General features: G+C 31.6%; 1 protein-coding gene across 13 annotated transcripts in view; it reads right to left on the bottom strand.

Moving 5' to 3' along the window:
- The window catches only part of LOC143253153 (plasma membrane calcium-transporting ATPase 2-like), a 212,120-nt gene that overhangs the window by 169,024 nt on the left and 19,530 nt on the right, over nt 1-23,566 (bottom strand). For 11 of the 13 annotated variants that reach the window (XM_076506512.1, XM_076506513.1, XM_076506514.1 and 8 more), the window contains one exon: nt 17,793-17,908. In XM_076506512.1, the coding sequence (XP_076362627.1) occupies nt 17,793-17,908 (116 nt within the window). The other 2 variants (XM_076506500.1, XM_076506508.1) reach the window with 2 other exon arrangements.

Raw genomic sequence — 23,566 nt, 5'->3', positions numbered from 1 at the left:
GCAATATTAACATTATAAACTGATGTCTTTACTCACAAATAAAATACTTCAAAAACTTTTTCATTACAAGTTATTTTCCTGAATAAAAGTGACATATAAAAGAATTATAATCAATCAATAAGAATACACCGACAGAAACAGCGTGTTTGACATACTAGAAAAAATGGTTTCTCAAAAAGATGCATTTTTGTTTTGAAAGAGATCTTACTAAAGTGTCACTTAAGTTAAGTTGTGTGTTATTATGACTGCCTACGTAAATGTATTTTATATATATCATGAAACTTTTCTAAATAACCTTTAAATATTCCTGATTTTATTTGGATGAAAATTGTACTGACCCACATAAAAACAGAAAGAATTTATATACTTAACGTAAAGAGCAACTTAAATCTTCAAATTAGTAAAATACTCCCCCCCCCAAGAGTATAACATGATACAATTACCCAATTTGGAGCGCTCCTAAATTTTATAATACGCCTCTAGAAACAATATATCAATCGTTTTATAATGGACATAAGGGGCATTTATCCTGGACCCAGCCTTCAGCCCCAGTTAGTGTCAGTGACAATATCATCATCCAACATAGTGCTGCAAACTGTTACGAAAAAAAAAAAAAATTCACGTTCTATCCAAATACAGAGATATAGCCCTTCACATGTAACCTAACGCAACAGATGTCCGTAGCATATCTTTCCATCTAAACATTGAAGCACGTAAAATCGGAATTGAAATTTACAACGTCTTAATACTTGGACGTTATTGGTAATCGAGGATAACATTATCGACATTTACCATTGATAAGTCTCCAAGACTGAAAGCCGAAAAAAGTTGCTAATATAATAATAAAATATGAAGTGTATAATGAAATATTACTATAATGGACGTAGCATGTAAGTCAGTATCTATGTATGTAACCAAAACTCCTGCACCATTTACTGAATGGCACCAGAAACAACAATCCACTAACAAAAAAAAAAAAAATCACAATTTCAGTATTTAAAATTCAGACAATTAGAAAAACAAGTGGTATCTGCTACAACCACTTTTTTTTTATAACACAACACACTTTTAAATAATTCTTCCAAGAACAAAACACGGCTTTTATCACGACTATACTTGACTTTGATTAAATCTTTATTAGTGTAAATTAGGGTATTACCTTTATTATAACACCAGTTTATACGAGTAAAGTTAATAAAAATTTTGAGCTTTGTATATCGAATCATTTTGGCGCAATGAGTGACGTATGATTAAAAAGCACAAACTGAACAATACTTTTCGTGCAGTACCTCCCAGTACTTGTCCACTTTAAATTTCTTACCATCAATAAGGTATGAATACTACGATTAATAATTACGAGTAACGTTTCTGCCAGTAATAATAATAATGAAACAATTTCTTTTAAATTGTTTTTATTCACATTATTAAATTTAGTATGTCAAATTGTATGGCTTTTCTTAAATCAAGAGCAATAATTCACCCAGGTCTAATTAGTGCCTTAACGTGGCACTATATTTATTAAGTGAAATACTTTCGTTAAATAATCTTTTAAAATACAAGTTTTTATAAAATTTATTGTGAAACTAAAAATTAAATTTTGATTTTCGTTGCTTGCAAAATAAGTTTAGGACAGCTGTTGTTTGTAATTTAAGCACAATGTTACACAATGAGCTATCTGTGCTCTACCCATCATGGGTATCGAAATCCAGTTTCTGGCGTTGTTAAGTCCGCAGACACACCACTGTAAAACTGACTATTGGGAAATATCTCTCACGAATACATTTCTTTCTTGCACAAATACAGAAAACGTACTAATTAGTGAATTATCGATAAATGTAGGTTTCAGAACAAAATGTAATCGAAAAAATAATGATTCTTTAGAACACGTCACTTACAGATAACTAAATTTACAGATACAAAAATCACACCGTGTTACTACGTCGAATGTACCGGATTGTTTCAACCTTCTTCAAAACCTACTTTGTGTAACCTGACCTATTTCTCTTCTTTATGAAACTACGGTTATATACTTGTCATGATCAAGTTTTTACTGGTAAAAATACATTTTGTATGTTGAATGTACCAATATTTACAAACTATTGTTCTGTTCCTACTCTTGATTATTGCTTGTTTTACAAAGCAATTCTAATTTTATGCAGTGATAAACCATGTTTTATACATCTCGATTAAATATTTTTATGACAACCAACTGTGTGTGTACTCTGTTTCTAACTTATTAATGAAACCATACTCACTGATTCAGTACTCACGATGGCCAATAATTACTTCAACAGAAAATCTTGTTCTATATGAACATTTTCACTTCCTAGTGAACACAGGTTATGTAGCCATTGGTCTCGTATCAAGAAAAAACGGTATTGGCCCTAATCAAGTTTCACTTGGCAAAAAAGCATTATATACAAACCTTTATCAGGTTTTATTTATACTAATGAACCAATGTTCTTTACCTGTCTTAATCACACATCAGTTCTTGATAAAAGAGCTTTCTGTATAAGCGTTCATCAGGTTTTATTCACACCAATAGATCTGTCATGTATTTCTTTCCTCCAGTCGTCTCGAGTGTTGGTACAAGTGATCCTTAATTAATTCTCAAAACTCACGCGTGGCAGCAACGGAGAAAATGTTAAGACTAGCAAAGACCCGGAAAACATTTGCTGTCAGATTAGTATCCTTATTTAAAAGAGTACATTTTTAAGTACAGGATTTCTTAAAGCAATTCTAATCGCAGACATCTAAAACTACAAGTCCACTTGTCTTGAGCCTAACATTAGTTTTAAGCTTTTATTAAGTAGTCAATAGAGGTAAGTTAACATTTTATCTTATATACACCTTTTTGCTTTGGTTTAGTTAGGTCTAAACTTTACAGTACAATCAATAAATAATATTATATTATTATTATGCAGCCTAATGTTAGACCTTTTAAAAAACTTTGGTAAGCTTTTAAGTATGTACAACATGTCTACTAATTTACATCTCCGTTTTATTGAAATCTAATGAAATGAAATACGTGCAGATGTGCATTTAGATAGTGAAGTGCGCTCGCATTTTCAGAACAATCAGAAGGTATTATTAAAATAGACAAATGATATTAAAAGCGTTTATATAAACTATAGAAGTTTAACTACTTGTTTTCTTATTACATTTAACATTAAGTTATAGCGATCAAGACAGGTATTTTTTTTTGTTTTCGTCCAGACTTGTCTTCTATGTGCTGTGATAACGTTGTTACATCCAACCTGAAATGCTTTGAAATAAAACATATAACACTAATTGTCAGGTGACACAGCATACAGCGTTTCTTTGTTAAAGTTTGGTATTACACAGAGAGCAAGTGTCCAAAGAAATATACATCAACTGCTATGACTCAAGCCTAAATACAGTTATTTGCGAGTTCCCTAAGTAGATTATGATATTTTGTATATTGTTCCTTTCATTGACAAAAATGGTTATACCAGTTACTATATCGAATATAATTACTTTTATTTTAATTTGTCGTTCATTTTTATAATGTTATTACAGTAGACAGGGCTGTATTTCAGATACAGCGTGTTGACTGGCTACTTCAAGAGATATGGACATGGGTTACGCAATCTCACCGAAATACCAAGAGGTGGTAGACACGATGCTATCATAGTTAAGCAAAATGGTACAAGAGGACGCAGCTGTTTAGAGGAATAGCATCAAAGTTCGACACAAAAAGGTCTGTTACGACAGGCGGATGCTGTTATCAAGGCTATACAGGTAAATGGTGTGTTTAAGAGCATTGTTTCTATAGGCGGATTGCGTTATTAAGGTTACTGTTACTTATCTAAGGGCGTCTCGAAATGCGATAATATCCTCAACATTGTAGTCTTCACTTTACGAAATAAATTTGGAAAAGTTACAATTAAAAACTTATTTGAACGAGACACTATAGAAGATTGTTTTTTCAGTTAATTTGCATGTGTCATAAAAGGTTTGAATACTTTACAAGTAAAACCATTCTTTTAACAAGACAACAATTATAACAGTATTATATACGTAATGTAAAAAGTTTTTATCGGACATACTACCTTAATTTATCCAATATTTGAACTAACAAATATTATAGCACAATCAATAATTTACCTCACATACTTTCACAGTTATCCACAGTTTTATATATTATATTTATTTGTCCTGAAAAGTTTTTATCACACATTGATGTTTCATTTTTATAAATAAAAACCATTACTTGAATAAGAACTACATTATTCATTATTATTCTATAGCTGATTGTTTTTATGATTTATGTATCAGTTTAATATACGTTTAACACACTACAGTAAAAAACTAGAGGGAAGGCAGCTAGTCATCACCACCCACTGCCAACTCTCGAGCTATTCTTTAACTCAAAAATAGTGGGATTGACCGTAACATTATAACATTCACAAGCTGAAAGGGCAAACATGTTTGGTGGGATGGAGATTCAAACCTGTGACTCTCAGATTACGAGTCATGCGCACTAACCACCTAGCAATGCTAGGCTGATCATAAATAATATAAAAGAATTAAATTATATGTTTGGGTTTGTAAGGTAGTCTACATAATTGTTTTACTAAAGTTTAGTTTTAAAAGTTATACATAAATTGCAATGTATAGCCCTTAATGATCTTGAAATTAAAACTAATATTCTCACCTTTTTGTAGAAACAGTCAAAAATCTTTGTCTAGAACTTTACGCATAATACTGATTGATATTTACTAAAATATTTTGCATATAGGCATTCCTCAAAAATAGTCTAAATGGTCGATAAACTTTGATTTTAGGAACATGGGGAATTTGTTAAAAAAGATTATATACCACTTTATGTAAACAATGTTCTTACTTTTTTCTGTAAAACTTTCATTTCAAAAAAATATTTGTAAAAAATTTGCAGGTGCTCCTATATCTGGACAGGTTAACCCTGTGTGTATAAGGTGGGGGTCAATTTGCAAATTTCCCAATATTTTGCAGATTGCTATTCAACATGCATTAGGTATTTGATTTCAAAGTTATCAACCATTAATTTTACCTTAATCTGCTAATTTAGTAATAGTTCATAGTAAAAAAGAGTAAATACAAGATACAGTTTGAAGGGAAAATGATTGACTAGATATGTATTTTGAAGCTTCTAGATGTCATGCAAATACAATATACAAACTACACGATAGATAAAAAGTATTTTAATTCTTCATAAGAACATTATTTTATACTCTAACTTGTGAGAATCTAAATCGTACTGGCATAGTCAATTCACAGATGTACCTTGAGTACAAATACTTATGTTACACTTCTTTGAGTGCAACAAATCTCAATCTTGTAGAAAAGGATTTCCATATCTTATGTAGGTACACGTATCAAGTTCAAAACTACAGTCAACATTCCTTCTTCAACATAAGATCAGTTACACAATTCTAAGATACATATTTTACAATATGGAAAATAACTGCTGACAGACACTTCAGCAATAGCAAATTGTTTGTAAATAAATTTTCAGAAACTTCTTACATATAATGTTTGTCCAAGGTTTTTTCAATATTATACATTTTGGATAAGACAGTATGAAATACAGTCAAAATAATACATAATTTAGATGAATCAAAATTACATATTTTCATAAGGTTGGAAATGAAAAAAAACCAAAAAAACTGGCATGAATAAAAACAGCCAAGACTCATTTAAATGACATGAAATCCTATAATGGAAAAGATTAAATTGGCTTTCACACACTATCATAGATTGTTTTGATAAGTAATTTATTTTCAATAAAACAATGAAAGAGGTTCTACTCTTTTCTTTTGTTTTTGTTTCAAAAAAGGGCAATTTATGTCAACTAAGAAGGCTGTTTGTAACAAGCATAATTCTTCCTTATTAGTTACACAACTGAAAAAAAAACGAATTTAAATGCTTTTAAAGCATTTTCTTCATCAAGTTCAATAATGTATGTTACTATATTAAAGACTATACTTTTTAAAGTTATATGCACAATTTGTCTTATTCATTTTCATTACTAGACCATTCAATTCTTTTCATCATGAATTACTCCTCTTTACATTATTTTTTTCCCCATTCCATCAGCTTGTATTAAAACTACATTTACAATTAAATTTATAAAGTTAAACCTAAATTATAAGATTTCTAACTTTTTGGAAAAGAATAATTGGCATTCTGTAAAGAGATAGGTTGAGAACATTCTACTGACTGCTAAATTTGGCATATGAGGTGTGGTCTGTTTTGGGTAGTTAATTGCACTGTGCTGTATATAGTGTTCAGCTTGTAAAAATTGAATGGGTTAAAATAATTTTGAAGTTCACTGTTTTTCCAATACATGCCATCACATTCAGTTACAACTTGGTAAATGCAATATAATTTTTGTTGCAAGAGACTGTTATATAAGTGTCATGTCCAAAGTGCTGCACTCCTCTCTCAATATTGTTCACACTGTATGGTTTTTCAGTTCAACATTGTAATCAATACATACTGCATCCATCAAAAGAAGTGGTATGTCTTAATATAAAATAGCACTAATACACATTTCTCCTGCAGCTTGACATATGCATTGAAGCAACTTGTATTGCTTTCTCATATGGTAATCCTTCTTGATTAGGTTGTGTACTGTTGCATGGAGCCACAAACACATGGAAAGCTCTTATTACTAACCTTTGTGTTCGTGGATTTTCACTTTTTACAAAATGCCACACTTTGCTTACCACAGTTGAGTTATGAACTGTTTAAGTTCTCCTTCTAGATAGTCTTTTTATCCCAAGAAGATCTATATTCCTTCATTTTACAATGTCATTGAGTGTGTGGAAAATCCCAAGCGTATGAACATTTTTCAAAGGAAAGGACTGATAGATGCTCTTTCCAAAATCAATCCATTTTCAGTGGCATCACATAGCTTTCAAAATATCAAGCAATGTCAAAATTAGTTCCATGTTATTCCACTGCAAATTCACACTGGCTGTGGTTGCCAAGTGACTTTCTAACTTACATATTTAAAATTATTTTAGTAAAATGTATTCAACCTTTTGTATATAACAATAACTAGTTTTACAATGTATTGTACAATGCAAGTGTTCTTTTGACAATATGTCATAAATAGGAAAGTTACATACAATCTAGATTGCTGTACTTTTATAAAAATACAATGCATTTAAGTTTGATTTAGCATATTTCTTTTTCTTAAACAGCAGCTATTTGTTGATATCAGGATGCTAAAGATTATAAAGACTGATCAGTAAAAAAATTATTTAAAATCAAATAAACAAATATCTATTTCTATATGTTAATTTGAGAATAAAATTCAGAAAACAATAAATTCCTAATACTGATAAACAGACAATAGATTAGTTCTTATGCAAACTGCAGGTGCAAACTACTAATTCAATGTGTATTTCTAATTGTCAGTAGAAACGTATATTACAACAGCTGCAGTTCTTTATCATGTCTAAGCTAAATTGTATAAAACCTGACGCTTGCACGAGATCCATGCAAATTGCTCAATATCTTTCATATTTAGCACTAATAAGGTGTTTCTTCAGCATATATATAAATAATTTTGATATACTAAAATCATGTGTCTCACTTAAGTTAGACAAAACTATTTTAAAATTATCTACAGCATCTTTCAAATCAATTGCAATACAGCAAGTCCTGAACCAAGTGCAGGTTTCTCTGACAAGTTATAAATATTCTATAAAATTAATGATTATATAGGGAATATGCTGTGTATTACATATGTTCAGAACTTTAAAATTGTTTGAAAAATATTTTGTCTTTTAGCAAAAGCTACATAATACACTACCTGAACTCTATCTACTGTGAAGCATAAAACCCTGAATTTTAGTTTTGCAAGACTGAACGTACTGTTTCCCCAATGTGGGATAGATGAATAAGGAGCAAATATTAATGTGAATTAGGAATTTTATTAAATCAGTGAGTATTATATAAAATTAACATTTCCTGAAAATAATGAAAGAACACCTTAATATATTTCATTTAACAAATTAATTTTTAAACACAATTTCCAGTTTTGTTATTTCAAAAGACATTATCCATCTACATAAGTGATCCACAGCTTTAAACAGGCCTAGCAATTTCTTTTTAAACAAGTTGTGGAACATACATTAATTTGCTATCTCCGTAAACAGTACATAATGCGTATTAAAACAAGATATTTTGAAACTGGTAACCTACTCACACTTTTATCTAAACTTTCTTAAAAGAAATGTATCAAAAGTTGCAGTTTATTTGTTGTCAGTTTTACAATTAACAAATTCATAAAGTTCAGTATTTACTAGAACATTAAAATCAGATAGTTTTCTTGAAATAATTACTTTTCACATAACAATATCAAAGTTACTAACTGTTTACTCCTTATCTGACCTCCAACCTTAACATGAGCAAAGTAACCTAAATTTTAAAAATTTGTTCTAAAAAAAAATTCTTTCTCCCCTCACTAATACTTTCTTGCTTCTAAATTAACAATTACACTCTTAAATTCTTTCATTCTAGATATTTTAAAATAATCTCAAATAAAGGTAGTTTTTTTCATGTTTGTGCAGGAAATTTGGCCAAACCTTAGAATAACTCAGATCTAGCAATTAGATATAAGCAAAAATACTAATACTGAAAAATCTATAACAACAAACAACTTGACCCAAAAAATAAAATTATGATAGGGTATTGCAGGTCAATAAAGTTCTAGGCAAAACCAAAGATGTCTGAACCTGAAATTCTCTTAACTTTCTTCCTAATTATTTGCTAACTAGTTTTTCTGCAGAATGCTTTTCATTAATACTGTTCTACATGATTCCTTATTGGTTAAACACATTTATCATTGAGATATCGGACTGCAAATTACCTAATTAAACTAAAATTCTTGTACTAAGTGATCATTTTAAAATTTAAATTGAACTCGATAGAATATCTTATATAATCATAACACCAACATATAAAATAAGAAAATGCACTGATAAGTTACGAAATAATTTTGTTTAAAATCCTAAGCAATTTCCTCATGGCCCTCAGTTACAATTAATTTTCTCGACAGACTACAATGCTCATAGCTTCAACCTAACTGAGTAACAAAAATTTTCTTAATTCTTACTGTAATTGATTACAATAAGAACAAGACTAACAATACATTGGAATTTTTATTGGGTGAACTTTCTTTGTGTTGGGTTACCTAGTAACCTAAAATTCTGGAAGATGTAGCACTAAACATTTTAGAGAAAAGTTTAGGGAAGGCAGACCCATCACTCCTTGCCTTCCCTTGGCACTGTTATTGCTTTTCATACTTCCAAGAACTATAAAACCACATTATAAATCCTTTAAAACAAGAAAACATTACATACACACAAAACCTCCCATCATAAATAGAATAATGATAATTTTGAATTGATAGTAAATAAAAGTAATCAACAGAATACCCCTGTTTAATCACTTTATAGAAATAAAGAGCATTGTAGTTAACAGCCAGAAGCTGAAACCTCTGCCAATGAAATGATCAGAAGAAGTTATATTAATAATAATATTCTTACAAAATGTTAATTCCCTTTAGGATTTGAAATTATTCAGAGGTACACATTTCTCACTTTTACTTTTGTGTGCAGGAATCTTGGATAACAAACAAATAAGACACTATGTTTAATCTATTATGTTGTATTTCTTCAAGATACAGTTTATTGAAGAACTTTTATCTTTCTATAAACACATTACTTAATTTTTTAATGGATAAAGTGTTTTCTTAGATTAACAACATACTTTTATACATTTATCTTTGCACTTGTCATGTTGAAAAACTAGCATGCATTTAGATTCAAGATGATCTAAATACCTAAACTTAGTAATTAAATACTACTATATTTGGATGAAATTCACAAGTCTAATAGACAACAAACTGTAAAAGAAAAGTCAATGAAAAATCTTGCATATTAGATTTCAACCCTAATGAGACCCCAAATTATTACATCATGTATTAAAATTTATCTCAGACAAGTCTCCAATTTATTGTTACGTATTAAAATTTCAAATAACTGGAAATTTGAATTTGAATTTAAAAGTTAATTATATGTTGATATGTATCAAATTTATATTTGCCAACTAGATTGAAACACAATTTTCTTTCTTAACATAAACATATTTTAATATACAATACAATCTAGAAAAATAGTTACTACAAACAATTATTACAAATAATTATTTATATAAAAATATTTTACAAATTTACAAACAGTATTCAGTCTTTTATCTGATCTGAAACTAAAATTTTTTATCAGTGGTACAGTTTCATGAAATGCAAATTATTTATGTTGATACACAGATACACTTTACTTGAGGGGAATGCTGACTAGCTTAGCTGGTTTCATGCCACTTATAAGCTGGCTTTTTACCAAAGATATTTAATGTCCTCATAAAAAATATTAACATCCAAGATTAAATGACTGAAATTTAATGATTTGTAATGTTTGAAGTCTATAATTATTCCTTGTTAAATTATGTAGTTTTCTGATTAATAAGCACTGGCCCCAACTACAGTTTGAGGTTTATAGTAAACTGACTGTAGGTAACCAAAAAAATACTCTATTCTGTCTCTCAGCTTGTCAGTCTGTAGACTCACTATACAAAATTCTTTAAAGTTCAACAATATTTGAAAATGTGCTAATGTTTCTGCAAATAATATATTGTTAATTCTTGCTCTTGAGAATTTTCCACAAATTTAGAGAACAGGCAGGACTTGCACAATACACATCCAACAATGTATGTTAGATGCATCAGACTGAAACAAATGTATGTAATAACTGTATAACAGTAAATCCATTACAAAAAAAAATGTAATAATGAAAAAATAAAACTGCCAAGTAGGGACTACATTCTCAGAAGAATATTAGGGCTATAAAAGCCTGTTGAAAACTTTGATCTCTTTTATAGGACCTGTAGGAATTGTTTAATACATCTCAGAATGACAATGTTGAAACAAGCATAAGAACAGTCATTTCAAGTAAAATGTTTATGGAATTGATCAGCTACAAAAACCTTGATCTTTACACCAATGTTCCAACTAAGGCACACTCATCAGACTACAATTTCAAACTAACACTACCCTTCTTACACATACATAAATGATCATTCCTACCATCATGGAACTCATTACAAATCTGTCCATATTCTTCAAGTATCAGGCAGCAATTTTCAGCAATGGCTTCAATATGTGCTAATCACTGTTGACAATATAGCAATATATGTGGAAAATTCCAAAGAAAAAGCATTTAACACCACAGGAAAGTTACTTCCTTTTCACTGAAGGTAACTAAATGATATGCTCAGAAGCAAACAGTTTGCTCCAAAGAAAAAAGCTCCACCTTTCAAAAGTACTCAGTTTATAAGGTTTTTATTTCATTTCTATCAAGACTTCTTGAATCTAAGTATTTTTCTAGCATCATAAATGATATCCTCATCATTTATCCTCATAAAGAAGATACTGCACACACAGTTTTAAAATCCCTCAACACTAATGCACGTTCCTTTCATTAATTAGAGAATTTACAAGCTTTTATGGAGATCTACAAATTTTAATGCTCCAGTAAAGCTAACATTTTCTTTACCAAAGAATGTATTTCCAACAGATACCTCCTCAGACAGAAAACTATCTTCCCCATGCATCTGCCTTAGAGATTTAAGCCCTTCACACATAGGAGGAGGGAAATAGTTTTTCTGCACACTAATTTGTTTGTAAATTCTCACATCAACTCAACTGAACAGGAGATGATTGTAGATACTCAGTGGTTCAATTGCAGTCCAAAACCAAGCTGCATTGGGTGTTTTCTAGTCTGTGGTAAAAGAAGATTCTCAACCATCTCACCTGAATGATCAGGAAACAGATGGTGGGGGGAGAGTGTAGGATGGCTTATGGAGGCAGGTAGTGACTCTCGAAGACTACACAGCCAGGCAGCAAAGAAAGTTAAGGAATGATCACGTCCAGCAGTGGATGGAAATGAGCAGTAAGAAAAAAAGAGAGGAGATGAATCTGATGAGATGAAATATGTACCATCAATAAGCAAAAAACCATAGAGACCGTATCTACAAAAGTAAAAAGAGATTTGCTCTGGGAGGAAGAAGAATCCCAGAGAATGTAGAGTGAAACACAAAAAACTCAAAAGTAAGAGGTACAAGTAATGAACAACACAAACTATACAGATATGTCTGTCTTGGTCTCAACAAGCATAGAAGAATGTAACAGAAGAAAGGGTAAAGAGAAGGGTAGAGGTCTTTCCAATGAGCATCTGAAGATAGAGGGAGTTAGTATAGGACAAAGAATAAGAATGAGGGGACTAGAGAAAAGCTATGGAACAAGTCACTAGCATAAAGATGTCAACAATGGCAGCCATAAGTGAAAGGCAAGGAAAGTATTACAGAAGAGAAGGCAGTAAATGGTGCAAGCAGGAGCAGGTAGGGCTGGAACAAGGTTAAAAAATCCACATAGTATAGAATCAGCAAATATGGATAAACAAGACTGTCCGACCACCAGCAAAGTAGACAACCCTTCAGAACAACACGGAAGAAATAAGAGAAATGTCTAATGGGAGACCCATTTAAAGGAAGTGGGGACTTGCAGACCAACATCAAATACCACAACTCCTAACTTGAATATAAAGACCATACAGAAACATACTCAGAAAGACAAGGATTACCAGATGAAAAAGTAAGGTTCAACAGCAACTCGCCATAAAACACTCATAAAAGTGGAAAGACAAAATTTCACACAAAAAAACAACAACAAGAAACAGATGTTGAAGCAAGAAAGTGCAAAATTGACAAAGGAAGAGGGTTAAGTTTTCAGGTGGTATAAAAGACAGACCCAAAAGTAAACCAAACAGAGAATAATGACATGCAAAATGATGAAAAGCATCACTAGTCAAGGCCAAGACCGAAGAAAAAGATCAGAAAGATGGGTGAGCCTTACAACAAGTAATAGACCAAATATAGCAGAAGGCAGTGAAAACCAAAGCTGAGGGAAGGAGAACAGATAAGGAGAGTAGAAGCATGTAAGTAAAGGAGTGGGTGAAGAAAACAGTGGGGAGCCTAAAAAAAAATACCCCCTACAGAAACTAATGGAGAAAAGATACTACGTGAACAGAACACTATCTGATCAGGAGAGGAAGTACACAACCTGAAGCATGGTATCTGATACTTGGGCAGATAGGGAAACCAATATAATAGGCTCAAGAAAAAAAGTCGAGTTTGAAAACAAAGAGTTCTGAAATGAATCACCCAAAGGTAGTTGATAGAGAAAACTCAAGATGTTGTTGAAATAGAACCTAACAAAATGAACAAATAAGAGGAGATGAGAATGGGATCATGCTCAACCACCTACCACAATGCCAAACGCATTAATATGGAGATATGAGGACTCATCACGAGACTAAGTGCTGAATGGAAAACTGATGGTAAGCAATGTTTCCCCAACCAGGGTGAAATCATAAGTAAAGAGGGGTAATGTCCAGTTTGGATAGAGATAATAGAATAAAGAGTATGAGTATAACCACCCATATAAAGATGAGAATGAAGAAATGGACACAAGAATCACTCAGATCAGAGAACAGCATCCCATAAGAGATTCCTCTGATCATGCAAGGGCAACTGAAAAAGAGCATAGTAGTGTGACCTAGAGGGATAAATAGTCCCTTTGAAACTATGGTCACCAAACAAGAAAGTGAACACACTGAACAAGAAATATAGAAACAAATCCCATTTACAGCAAAATCCACTGATCAGAGGCCTGAGAAGAGACTGATTTCAGTTGAGAATGAGCTGAAAACTTCACCACAGTGAATACAATATTAATTGGGAGTGAGGAGCTGGTGAAAGTGGTGATGACTACAACTTCAAAAAACATGGGACACAGAAGGGAGCAAAAGCAAAAAAGAACAATACAAACACTGAAGGAGGAAACTGAAACATAGAGAAGTCCATATGTAAAAAGCAAAATCCCCAATTATGGATAGAAAGTGCAACCATAGATGCTTAAACTGTGATAGTTGAGCACCTGTGAGACTCAATACAATGGAAATGGCACTGTGCAGAAGAGAAAGGTAGGAATAAAATGATAAGAAATAAAGGAAAAAGAAATACATGGATGGAAAATAGAGTTGAGGACAGTGTGAAAACAACTGATGAAAGTGAGGATGAATGATTAACAGCCTTAGCCTATGATTTAAACAAATTAAGAATACCACCAAACTGTAGGTCAAAGAAAGAGACTAGATGAAGAGCCGAAAGAATGAAAAAAAAAAAAAAATTAGGATATGAGTGAATAGTAAAAGCAGAAAAGGAAAGTTCAAAGTAGAGAAGGAAAGAAAATGAGAAATGCCCACTGAGGCATGGAGTGCCTCAGGCTGAAAGGAAGAGGTGGTTAAAAAAAAAGATCAGGGAAGGACAGGAATATTACACTACTAGATGATGAAACTTAAAAAAAGTCTGCTCATCACCTTAAATGGAAAAGGAAATTCAGAATGTGAGAATACTGAAAGGGGATGCAAAATTACAAAACTCAAGAAATCAAAAATCAAAGAAGGGAAGGAAGAAGCATAATGCTAGAAATGGAACTGATCCACAAAAGACAAATGAGTTACAATGAAGAAGTAGGTAACAAGAACATAATAAAACAGACTAAATAAAAGAATGGTGCATACTTGATAAGAAAAGCTACAGAAATGTGTGGAAGTTGAACTGCCTCTTTCACAGGGAGTCCACAAACACCATTTACAATATCTAGTGTTGATTCACACAAACATCAGTAAGAATAAACAGAGTAACTACACTTAAAAAACAAAACTAACACCTGATACGTGAAGGTAGATAAATTTACTACTGGAAAAATACTTTTAAAGCTGAACACACCACGACATAAGAAAACAACATTTCTATGTCCAATTCTTGAAGATCGAGAAGATGTAAAATGCTTTTACAAATTCTTAAGATACTATGCATCACCAATGATAAAAACAAAGTCAGCAACATTCATGTCCCACTTTAGACTTAAAAGAACCTGAACAACCAAACTTCCAAAGTTACTGCTAAAACTATACAACAGTAGAGAAAAATAAAAATACAGCTCTTGATTACATATCATTTAGTTGTCACTGGTGTTTTTAAACAGGCTTTAACTTATGCATCAAAATAATTCCAACCAGAAGATTTACTTTGGAATATTATATAATGGCTTCAGTAAGTTGATTTTCATTCTTCTATTATTCTGTTTTCATATTTAAAATGTATACGTATGTATTATACAATACCGAATGAAATCATACAAAATAACTTAACACATATTAGAAAATAAAACATTTAATGGAATGAAATAGTTAGTATCCAATAAAAATTCTTTATTTCCTTAACAGTTGGTAATACTGGGATTGTGCCAAAGCTACTGGGTGAAATGGTGAGAAAACAAATTGCCACTGTGTAAACACTAATTTAATATAAATAGAAAGAATATTTTCCTTACTCAATTACTTTTTAATTTAAAATGAATCAGTTTGACCACAGTAGTGTTTTGAACACATTTGAATTGAATGTTCTTAAAATTTTTTATATCAGGTAAAACACGTTTTTCATCATAACAAGAACCTTACCTATATTGATTTAACATCCATATATATAAAAAACTTACTTCTCTACTTAATTTATTCTCAGTGGTTACCACTTACACAATCATTTTGCTGTATTAGATAATTATTGTTTTCCTCATATTGCTTCACACTGTTCAAGTGTTGAGATGTATCAGGTCATCCCATAAGTAATGTTTGAAAATTTAATACAAAAAGTGCATCATCATTTCTCTCTTTGTAGAAGGCTTTAATGACTAAAATATGTAGTAGGACATGTATAAAAATTTCAGACAAATAAAAAAACTAACCCAACTCCACTTTTTCAGATCATTAATCAAATAAACCCTTAGGAAGATGGATGTTCTGTGGAGCACATTAGGCATATAATGCTTTATGAGTTTAAAAAAGGCAACAGTGCAGCAGAAACTACACTAAACAGTCAAGGTGTTTATGGTGTGGAACATCTCAATGAAAGAAAATGTCAAAGGTTGTTTCAGAATTTCAGATCAAGTGACAACAGCTTAAGTGAAGTGCCATGTTCAGGTCATCTTATTGAGTTTAATGATGACTTGCTGCTGGCTACACTTGATAAAGATTGTGCTGTAACAGTTGAAGAACTAGTACAAAAGCTTAATTCAACCCATTCAACAGTTCACCATCATCTGCAACAGCTTGAAAATATGTCAAAAGTTGGAAAATGGGTTCCCCATGATTTGACAGAAGTCAACCTTAGAGCAAGAGTGGACATTTGCACTCTCATGAATGTAACTAACCTTTTTTGGACTGGTTAGTAACTGGAGATGAAAAATGAATATTTTATAAAAATGTTAAGCACTGCAGACAATGGTTCACTGCAGGTAAACTGGCTAAAGCACAGCCCAAAATGGACCTCCAACCTAGGAAAGTCTTCAGTGTTTGGTGGGATATTGTTGGTGTGATCCACTTTGAGTTGCTGCCACTCAATGTAATGATTACATCAGACTTCTACTGTCAACAGTTACAGAACTATATATTGCACTGAAAGAAAAGAGGCCTGCTTTGATCAATTATAAAGGTGTTGTTTTACAGCAGGATAATGCACGGCACCATACAGCAAGGATCACATTTGCAAAGATAGAAGAGCTAGACTGGGAAATATCTCCACATCCTCCTTAATCTTCAGATATTGCACCATCTGATTATCATCTATTCCAAAGTTTGCAGAACTATCTTGATGGAAAAGAGCTTGGAACACATGAATATGTTAAAACTACCCTCTCTACATTTTTTTCCTCCAAACCCCAAAAATTTTATAGAAATGGCATTCAGAAGCTTGTGAATCACTGGCAGGAAATAATTAATAACAATGGAACATACATTATTGGTTAAATAACAGAAAGTGTTTGAAATCCTTTATCTTTTTCTGAACCTAAAATTGGACATTACTTTAGGGATGATCTGATAATTCTATTGCAAGAACTGATTTATATGCAAAATAGCTGCTGTTCTATCATGACTAAGGAATTGCTGAACCTTTTATATTAAACCTTCCTATGTTTAGATACTGAATATCTTCATAAACATGTTTAAAATCTACATAGTCGAAAGCCTTTCTAGACCTAAATGGATAAAGAAATTAGGACAAAAAAAGTGTTACATTGTGTTCAGGATCCAAACTGTTTTTACAGTGTAACCATGTATGTGAAAATAAATCAGGTAAGGTCAACATACCAAACGAGTCAAACAGGTAACCGAGACATCCGATTGTAATTAAGTTTTACAATTAAAGTTCAAACCAGAAAGATAAATTTGAAACAAAATAACTTATCAAATTTGGAAATACAACTTTCTCCATCTGAATTAACATTTTTGTTTAGGTACAATATAAATACTACTGAATATTTATTTAATCAGTACGAAAATATTTATAAATTCTTGAAATGGGTGCGGTGACATACACAATCTGTTTCTCGATACGAACAATAAGCACTACCGACAAGGCAGCTTCGAAGAAAACAGCAGATTTCAATTTGCATATATACGGAAAAAAGTCTTACCGTGTAATTCCACACATACACCAAAAAACGTTTTTTTCGAACTTCACAGAGTCATGAATTATAAGTGACTTTAAAAAAGTTCAACTGAAAATACTTATTTATGGAGTATTACTTAAAAACTTACGACAGTAGCGAGGAGTACATTCAAACTTCGTTGGCCGCAAGTAGCTTTCCCCGAGTAGCACCAGTCTTCTGTACCTGCTATATTGAGCGGCGAATGATGGGTATGGGCATGGAACACTAGTAGAGAAAGGGAGGAAGAGCTGTGTTATTAGTTTTACCATAATGTGCAAATCAGAAAACTCAGGTTCTTAGTGACACATTTAAAAATAAGCATGTTTGAAAGTTCCGAATAATACTATAGTAAGTAAACTACGGAAACAAATTATAAACATTTTCGTAGAAAATATAATTTTAACACAATACTAACTGCTGTATTTGAAAGATTAGGATTTCATGAATATTTGGTTTGGAATAAGAGTAAAATATAAAAAAAAAGCACAGATTACAATCGATTAACTACTTTATTCTAATCGTAACACCAACCATACAATAAGTATGGATACAATAATACAAATATAAAATAATCATCTCAATAAACGTTTAGAAACAGTACCAACTTTATGTATTCCCAACAAAATAATATAAATTAAAATCTGAAGAGGACAAACGAAACTTTCTCTTCAGTTTTATTTTTTACATTTTCTTCTATGAACCGAGGTCCCAGAACAACACAAATGCATTTCCTGGATCTCTATACTTTAGTTTTTAATTCACTCATCCCCTTCCTTTTTGTAACCGCTTTAATTAACAGGTGCAAGTGTTAGGCTAAAGTTAATTTACTTCTTTACACAAGAAAAAAATGTTTCAAAACGCTACTCATTGTCTTCACTACTTACTTGCTGTGTTTTCATGATATTAATGTCTTAATTTTGGTAACTATTTCAACAGATAAAATTTTATTTCCTCTAACTCATATTTTTAAGGTTAGAAATGTCTTCATGAACAGAATACCAAAATGAAGCACTAAAACCTCAGGATGCGAGATTGCAATGATGAAATAAACGAGGTTAACGAAGTACCCTTCTCTTACACGTTCTGTCAATACTTCATGTTATAATGTGACCCGTTACCAACAGCATCGTTTTACTTATTAAAAGTTTGAATTAACTACCTTTTTCACATACACCCCACTTCATATCTATAATTACTTTATATGAATAACATGAACGTTGAAATCCACAATCTTTGACTAGACAAGCTTTCCTGATATAAAATATTAATAAGAAAGATGGCGCCACATAACGCGTGCACAACAGAATAAACAACTTATTTATATAATTATAAATACTGGATTATGAACAATATGCTGCGAACCGCAAAGTACATGTTCTTGTGTAACACATTTCCAAACATATTTTACCAAAAAGTTTAAATACAAAATCAAATGCTTGCGCACACTGATTACATCTTTCTTGCTCATTGACTAGTGATATATATAATTAAGTTTATTTATATATACCTCATATAGCTAGTAAAGCAACTTCCCCTTTAAATGAAAAAACTATATGATCTTGATTTGGTTTGAATTTTCGCGAAAAGCTACACGAGGGCTATATTAACCGACCCTAATTTAGCAGTAAAGTCTAGAGGGAAGACAGCTGATCTTACTAATCACCGTCAACTCTTGGGTTACTCTTACCAACTCACAGTGGGCTATGTGTGATAATAAAAAAATCTATTTTAAATTTGCATTACGCATATAGCTACCTTATAAGCTGCCCGTGTTGTGTTCATCGTTGGTATTGAAACCCTGCTTTTAGTGTTATAAATCTTATTATCATTGAGATACTCAAAGGGGTGGGGAAAATGGTTACACCCTTTAATTATTTCCATTCCATTAGAAGATACATTTTAATATTTTTTGCTCAACCTCCCCACCCTGTTTGTTTGTTTTGGAATTTCGCACAAAGCTACTCGAGGGCTATCTGTGCTAGCCGTCCCTAATTTAGCAGTGTAAGACCAGAGGGAAGGCAGCTAGTCATCACCACCCACCGCCAACTCTTGGGCTACTCTTTTACCAATAGTGGGATTGACCGTTACATTATAACACCCCCACGGCTGAAAGGGCGAGCATGTTTGGCGCGACTGGGATGCGAACCCGTGACCCTCGGATTACGAGTCGCACGCCTTAACACGCTTGGCCATGCCGGGCCACCTCCCCACCTCTAAGATACTATGCTAAACCGAAATGGCTTGAAGTAATTGTAAAACAAATGTTTCTTTATGACAAAAAATTACGTCTTCTATTAACTTACTAATTCGTACGTTTTTGAGATTGTCATATTCGTAGCACTGACTTCAATCCCACGATACAACGTTTCAAAAGCAATATATTTAGCAGTTCAGAAATAAAATAAAAAAAGTGTTGAGTTTTATGGGAGCAAATGACACTTTTAATACAAAATGCATAAGCAATGGATATTTAAACACTTAAAAAATTCGCACTGGCTTTCATAAATCTGAAATTGATTTTCTACGTTAGCATAACAATCTTACACTTAATGTGTGAATAATACACACACACACACACACAAATATATATAGATATAACCACAGTTTGTAAAGTTCTTTTAATAGAAAATGAAACATTACTCATCTTTCCTTAGACTAAACAGTTTTAACAAAGACAAAATGAAATAGTTTAATGTCTTCTTCCGTTGCGAGGTGCTAAACGATGAATCCAGGACAATGTCTCACTGGAGCAAAAATATTGTAGAGAAAACTTTTGATGTTGCATTCCTATTAATAAATGTACAATTTTGGAAAAATTTGGCGTTACTTTGATAAAATATAAGATGCGTACTTTGTGAAAAATTATGAATTGAATGTTGTAATCAAATGAAGTTGACCATCAAAATTTCTCTAATTTTTATAAATATTCAAGAAGTTTTTTGAATGATGTTTCAACTGCGAGCAGTTAAAGTTTTATTTACATTAATCGAATCATCATATTTTTTGTGGTCAGGTGAAAATGTTCTTTTCGTATGTCTTTTGCATTTTTCAATAGCTTTTTGAAAATTTTTAATCTTTTGTATTCAACTGAAGAATATGTTTGACAATTGTTTTATTGAAATACATAAATTTATTTCTAAGGAGACACCAATTGTTTGCAACAACGTGTAATTTCTCATCTTGAAAAATAAAAGCTATAATTACAAATTACCTACCAAATTAGATTCTCACTTAGCAACATTCTTTTGAAATAACTTTCCTGACATAATTAAGTTCTCACTTTGATACAAACAATCCCAAAACTGCAAACAAACTTTTAAGATGTCTTTAAAAAGTAATAAAAAATAAACAAAAAGACAGACTATATAAAAAAAATGTTTGGGTGAAGCATTGTCCGTATCACGCCAAACCATAATACAGGTTTCAAGAAGTTAAAGATCAATGACTAGCAATTTGTTCCTTATTGTTGTTTACGGGGTCAATCATAGGAAAATAATAGTCCCTAAAAATCGGTTTAATCCAGAGGAAAAAGAAAATATCAATTTTACCAGTTCATTAAACGTAAATTCCTTACAAACAAGGACGAAAAACTATCAGCACCATCAAAAATATTTCTCTGACCAAATTTAAACCACATGGATTATCAAAATAATATTTTGTAAATCGACTTCAAGAAGTGATGAAAGTAAAAGTGGTACCAAAAATATTTCGATAGGGGTTTCAACAATTTGTCCTTTAAGCAGACAAGAACAACATTATGCCCAAAGCAGTGTCTATCACGAAGTTTTAATTTTAGTTACATTTTTGGCTCTTCGTGCAAAGTTCTTCTAAATCTAAATTTGAACTTACTTACTAGAGGTAATACAGCGAGTCAACAACATTCATTGCCAACTTATGGGATAATATTGTCTGACTAAATATTGCGATTCGGCCGTTAATTTTACACAGCACACACGGCCTCAAAGTGCAGAAGACGGTTTTGTAGAAATAGGACACTGAAAACAATGCCTCGCCCAGCCCTCAGACAATTAACTTTAATAAGAAAAAGTACAAGTGTTGCAAAAAACATGTTCAAACAAAGACTTCAATCAAATAATGTTCCACAATTTTAACACGGACCAAGTGAAACTATTTATTAAAATACTTGGACTGTAAATTAAAGGGTTCATAGTTCGCGAACCGAAGTCGCGTACAACTCACTCCGCATTGTTAGGTTTATGTGCACTATAAGAATGATTGTCAAATTAAAATATTTGGTCAAACAAGAGTAATCCAAAAGTAATCGATAGCGACCTTCCTTCAATTGTCAGTTATAAATTGTGAATGGTTATGTCCAAATAACATTTTAATTTAGTTTTGCTCAAAAATGCTCAAACAAACTTTACTCATTCAAAAATTTTAATTTCATAGGAATTTGTGCCATTTTAACAAACATATAATTAGAACTCTTGGAGTCAGCATTTAAATAACTAAAGAAATATAACAAAGTATTGCTGGTACAAAGATGCAGTTTGAAACTTGCCTGATAACAAATCCCACTTCATAAAAAAAAAAGTTTTCACTAAATAAGAAGCATATCATGTTGTCAAAACGATATTAGAAACAGCGTTTCAGATATCAGAGCTTAATAGAAAAATTCATTGACTGGTTGTTTGTAATTAAGCACAAAGCTACACAAAGGGTTATCAGTACTCTACCTGTTATATTTATTGAAACCCGGTTTCTTGCGTTGTAAATCTAAATATGTCGTTGTGGCAATTGAAGGCAGAGGTATTCCCACACCCACCTACAGAATCTTGCGATTTCAAATAAGTATTAAAATCAATTACGTTTCTAACTTCTAATACTCGTTGAACAGAAGACAATAGCAAAAATTTTTAAAATACTTCTCCGAATGCTAGTTTTCCAAATCAAAATTTTAATCAACAAAGAAAAATGTAAACCTTTATTGGAATCCTAATTGCAGTCAAGTAGCTTGAAACATAAAGCACCATGAATATCAAAACTGTTTCTAAACTTCGTTATGTAAAAGAGAAAATTTTTACAACCTCTAAACTTTACTTAAAATTAGGTTTTAAAATCAAATCTTTAAAAAAAAAATAAAACATTTTTTTGAACATTGGCTCTAACCAAGTGAATTTAAACGGGAAAAACAACTACATTAGGGAAAACATACCTCAAAATCAATATTTATCAGAGTGAGTTGAACCTGATAAAAAGAATTACCTACACACTAAACTTCTTAAAACTAAGTTTTAATAACGTTATTTTAACCAAATACGGTAAAAAATTCTACAAATAATTTGGTGGAACAAAGCTTCAATTAGATACGTTAAAAGGCAAAAAGCAATATCGCAAATCTAGTGATCAAAAAAGTCCTAGTGAAATCATTCAAAAAACCTAGCTAATTTTACGGAATAGCTATGATGCGAGTTTAAATATGAATGTTCATAAAGTTTAATTACTACTATCAAAATGTTCTTTTGATTTACAGCTACAATTGTAAAACGTGTCTAATGCAGAATAAAACTATTTACCACATACCTTGCATAAAAAACATCCACGAAAAACAGGGTTTTTATTATGTCCTTCCATGATGGAAACAAAACGTGAACGAAACAACACTGAAACTACTTAACGAAAAACAGGGTTTTTATTATGTCCTTCCATGATGGAAACAAAACGTGAACGAAACAACACTGAAACTACTTAACGAAAAACAGGGTTTTTATTATGTCCTTCCATGATGGAAACAAAACGTGAACGAAACAACACTGAAACTACTTAACGAAAAACAGGGTTTTTATTATGTCCTTCCATGATGGAAACAAAACGTGAACGAAACAACACTGAAACTACTTACTTTAATTTCTTATTACATTT

This window comes from Tachypleus tridentatus, chromosome 6 (genome assembly GCF_004210375.1).
Source record: "Tachypleus tridentatus isolate NWPU-2018 chromosome 6, ASM421037v1, whole genome shotgun sequence".
NCBI classification, from domain to species: domain Eukaryota; kingdom Metazoa; phylum Arthropoda; class Merostomata; order Xiphosura; family Limulidae; genus Tachypleus; species Tachypleus tridentatus.
Note: the sequence above shows the minus strand (reverse complement) of the source record. Positions and strands in the feature narration are given on the sequence as shown.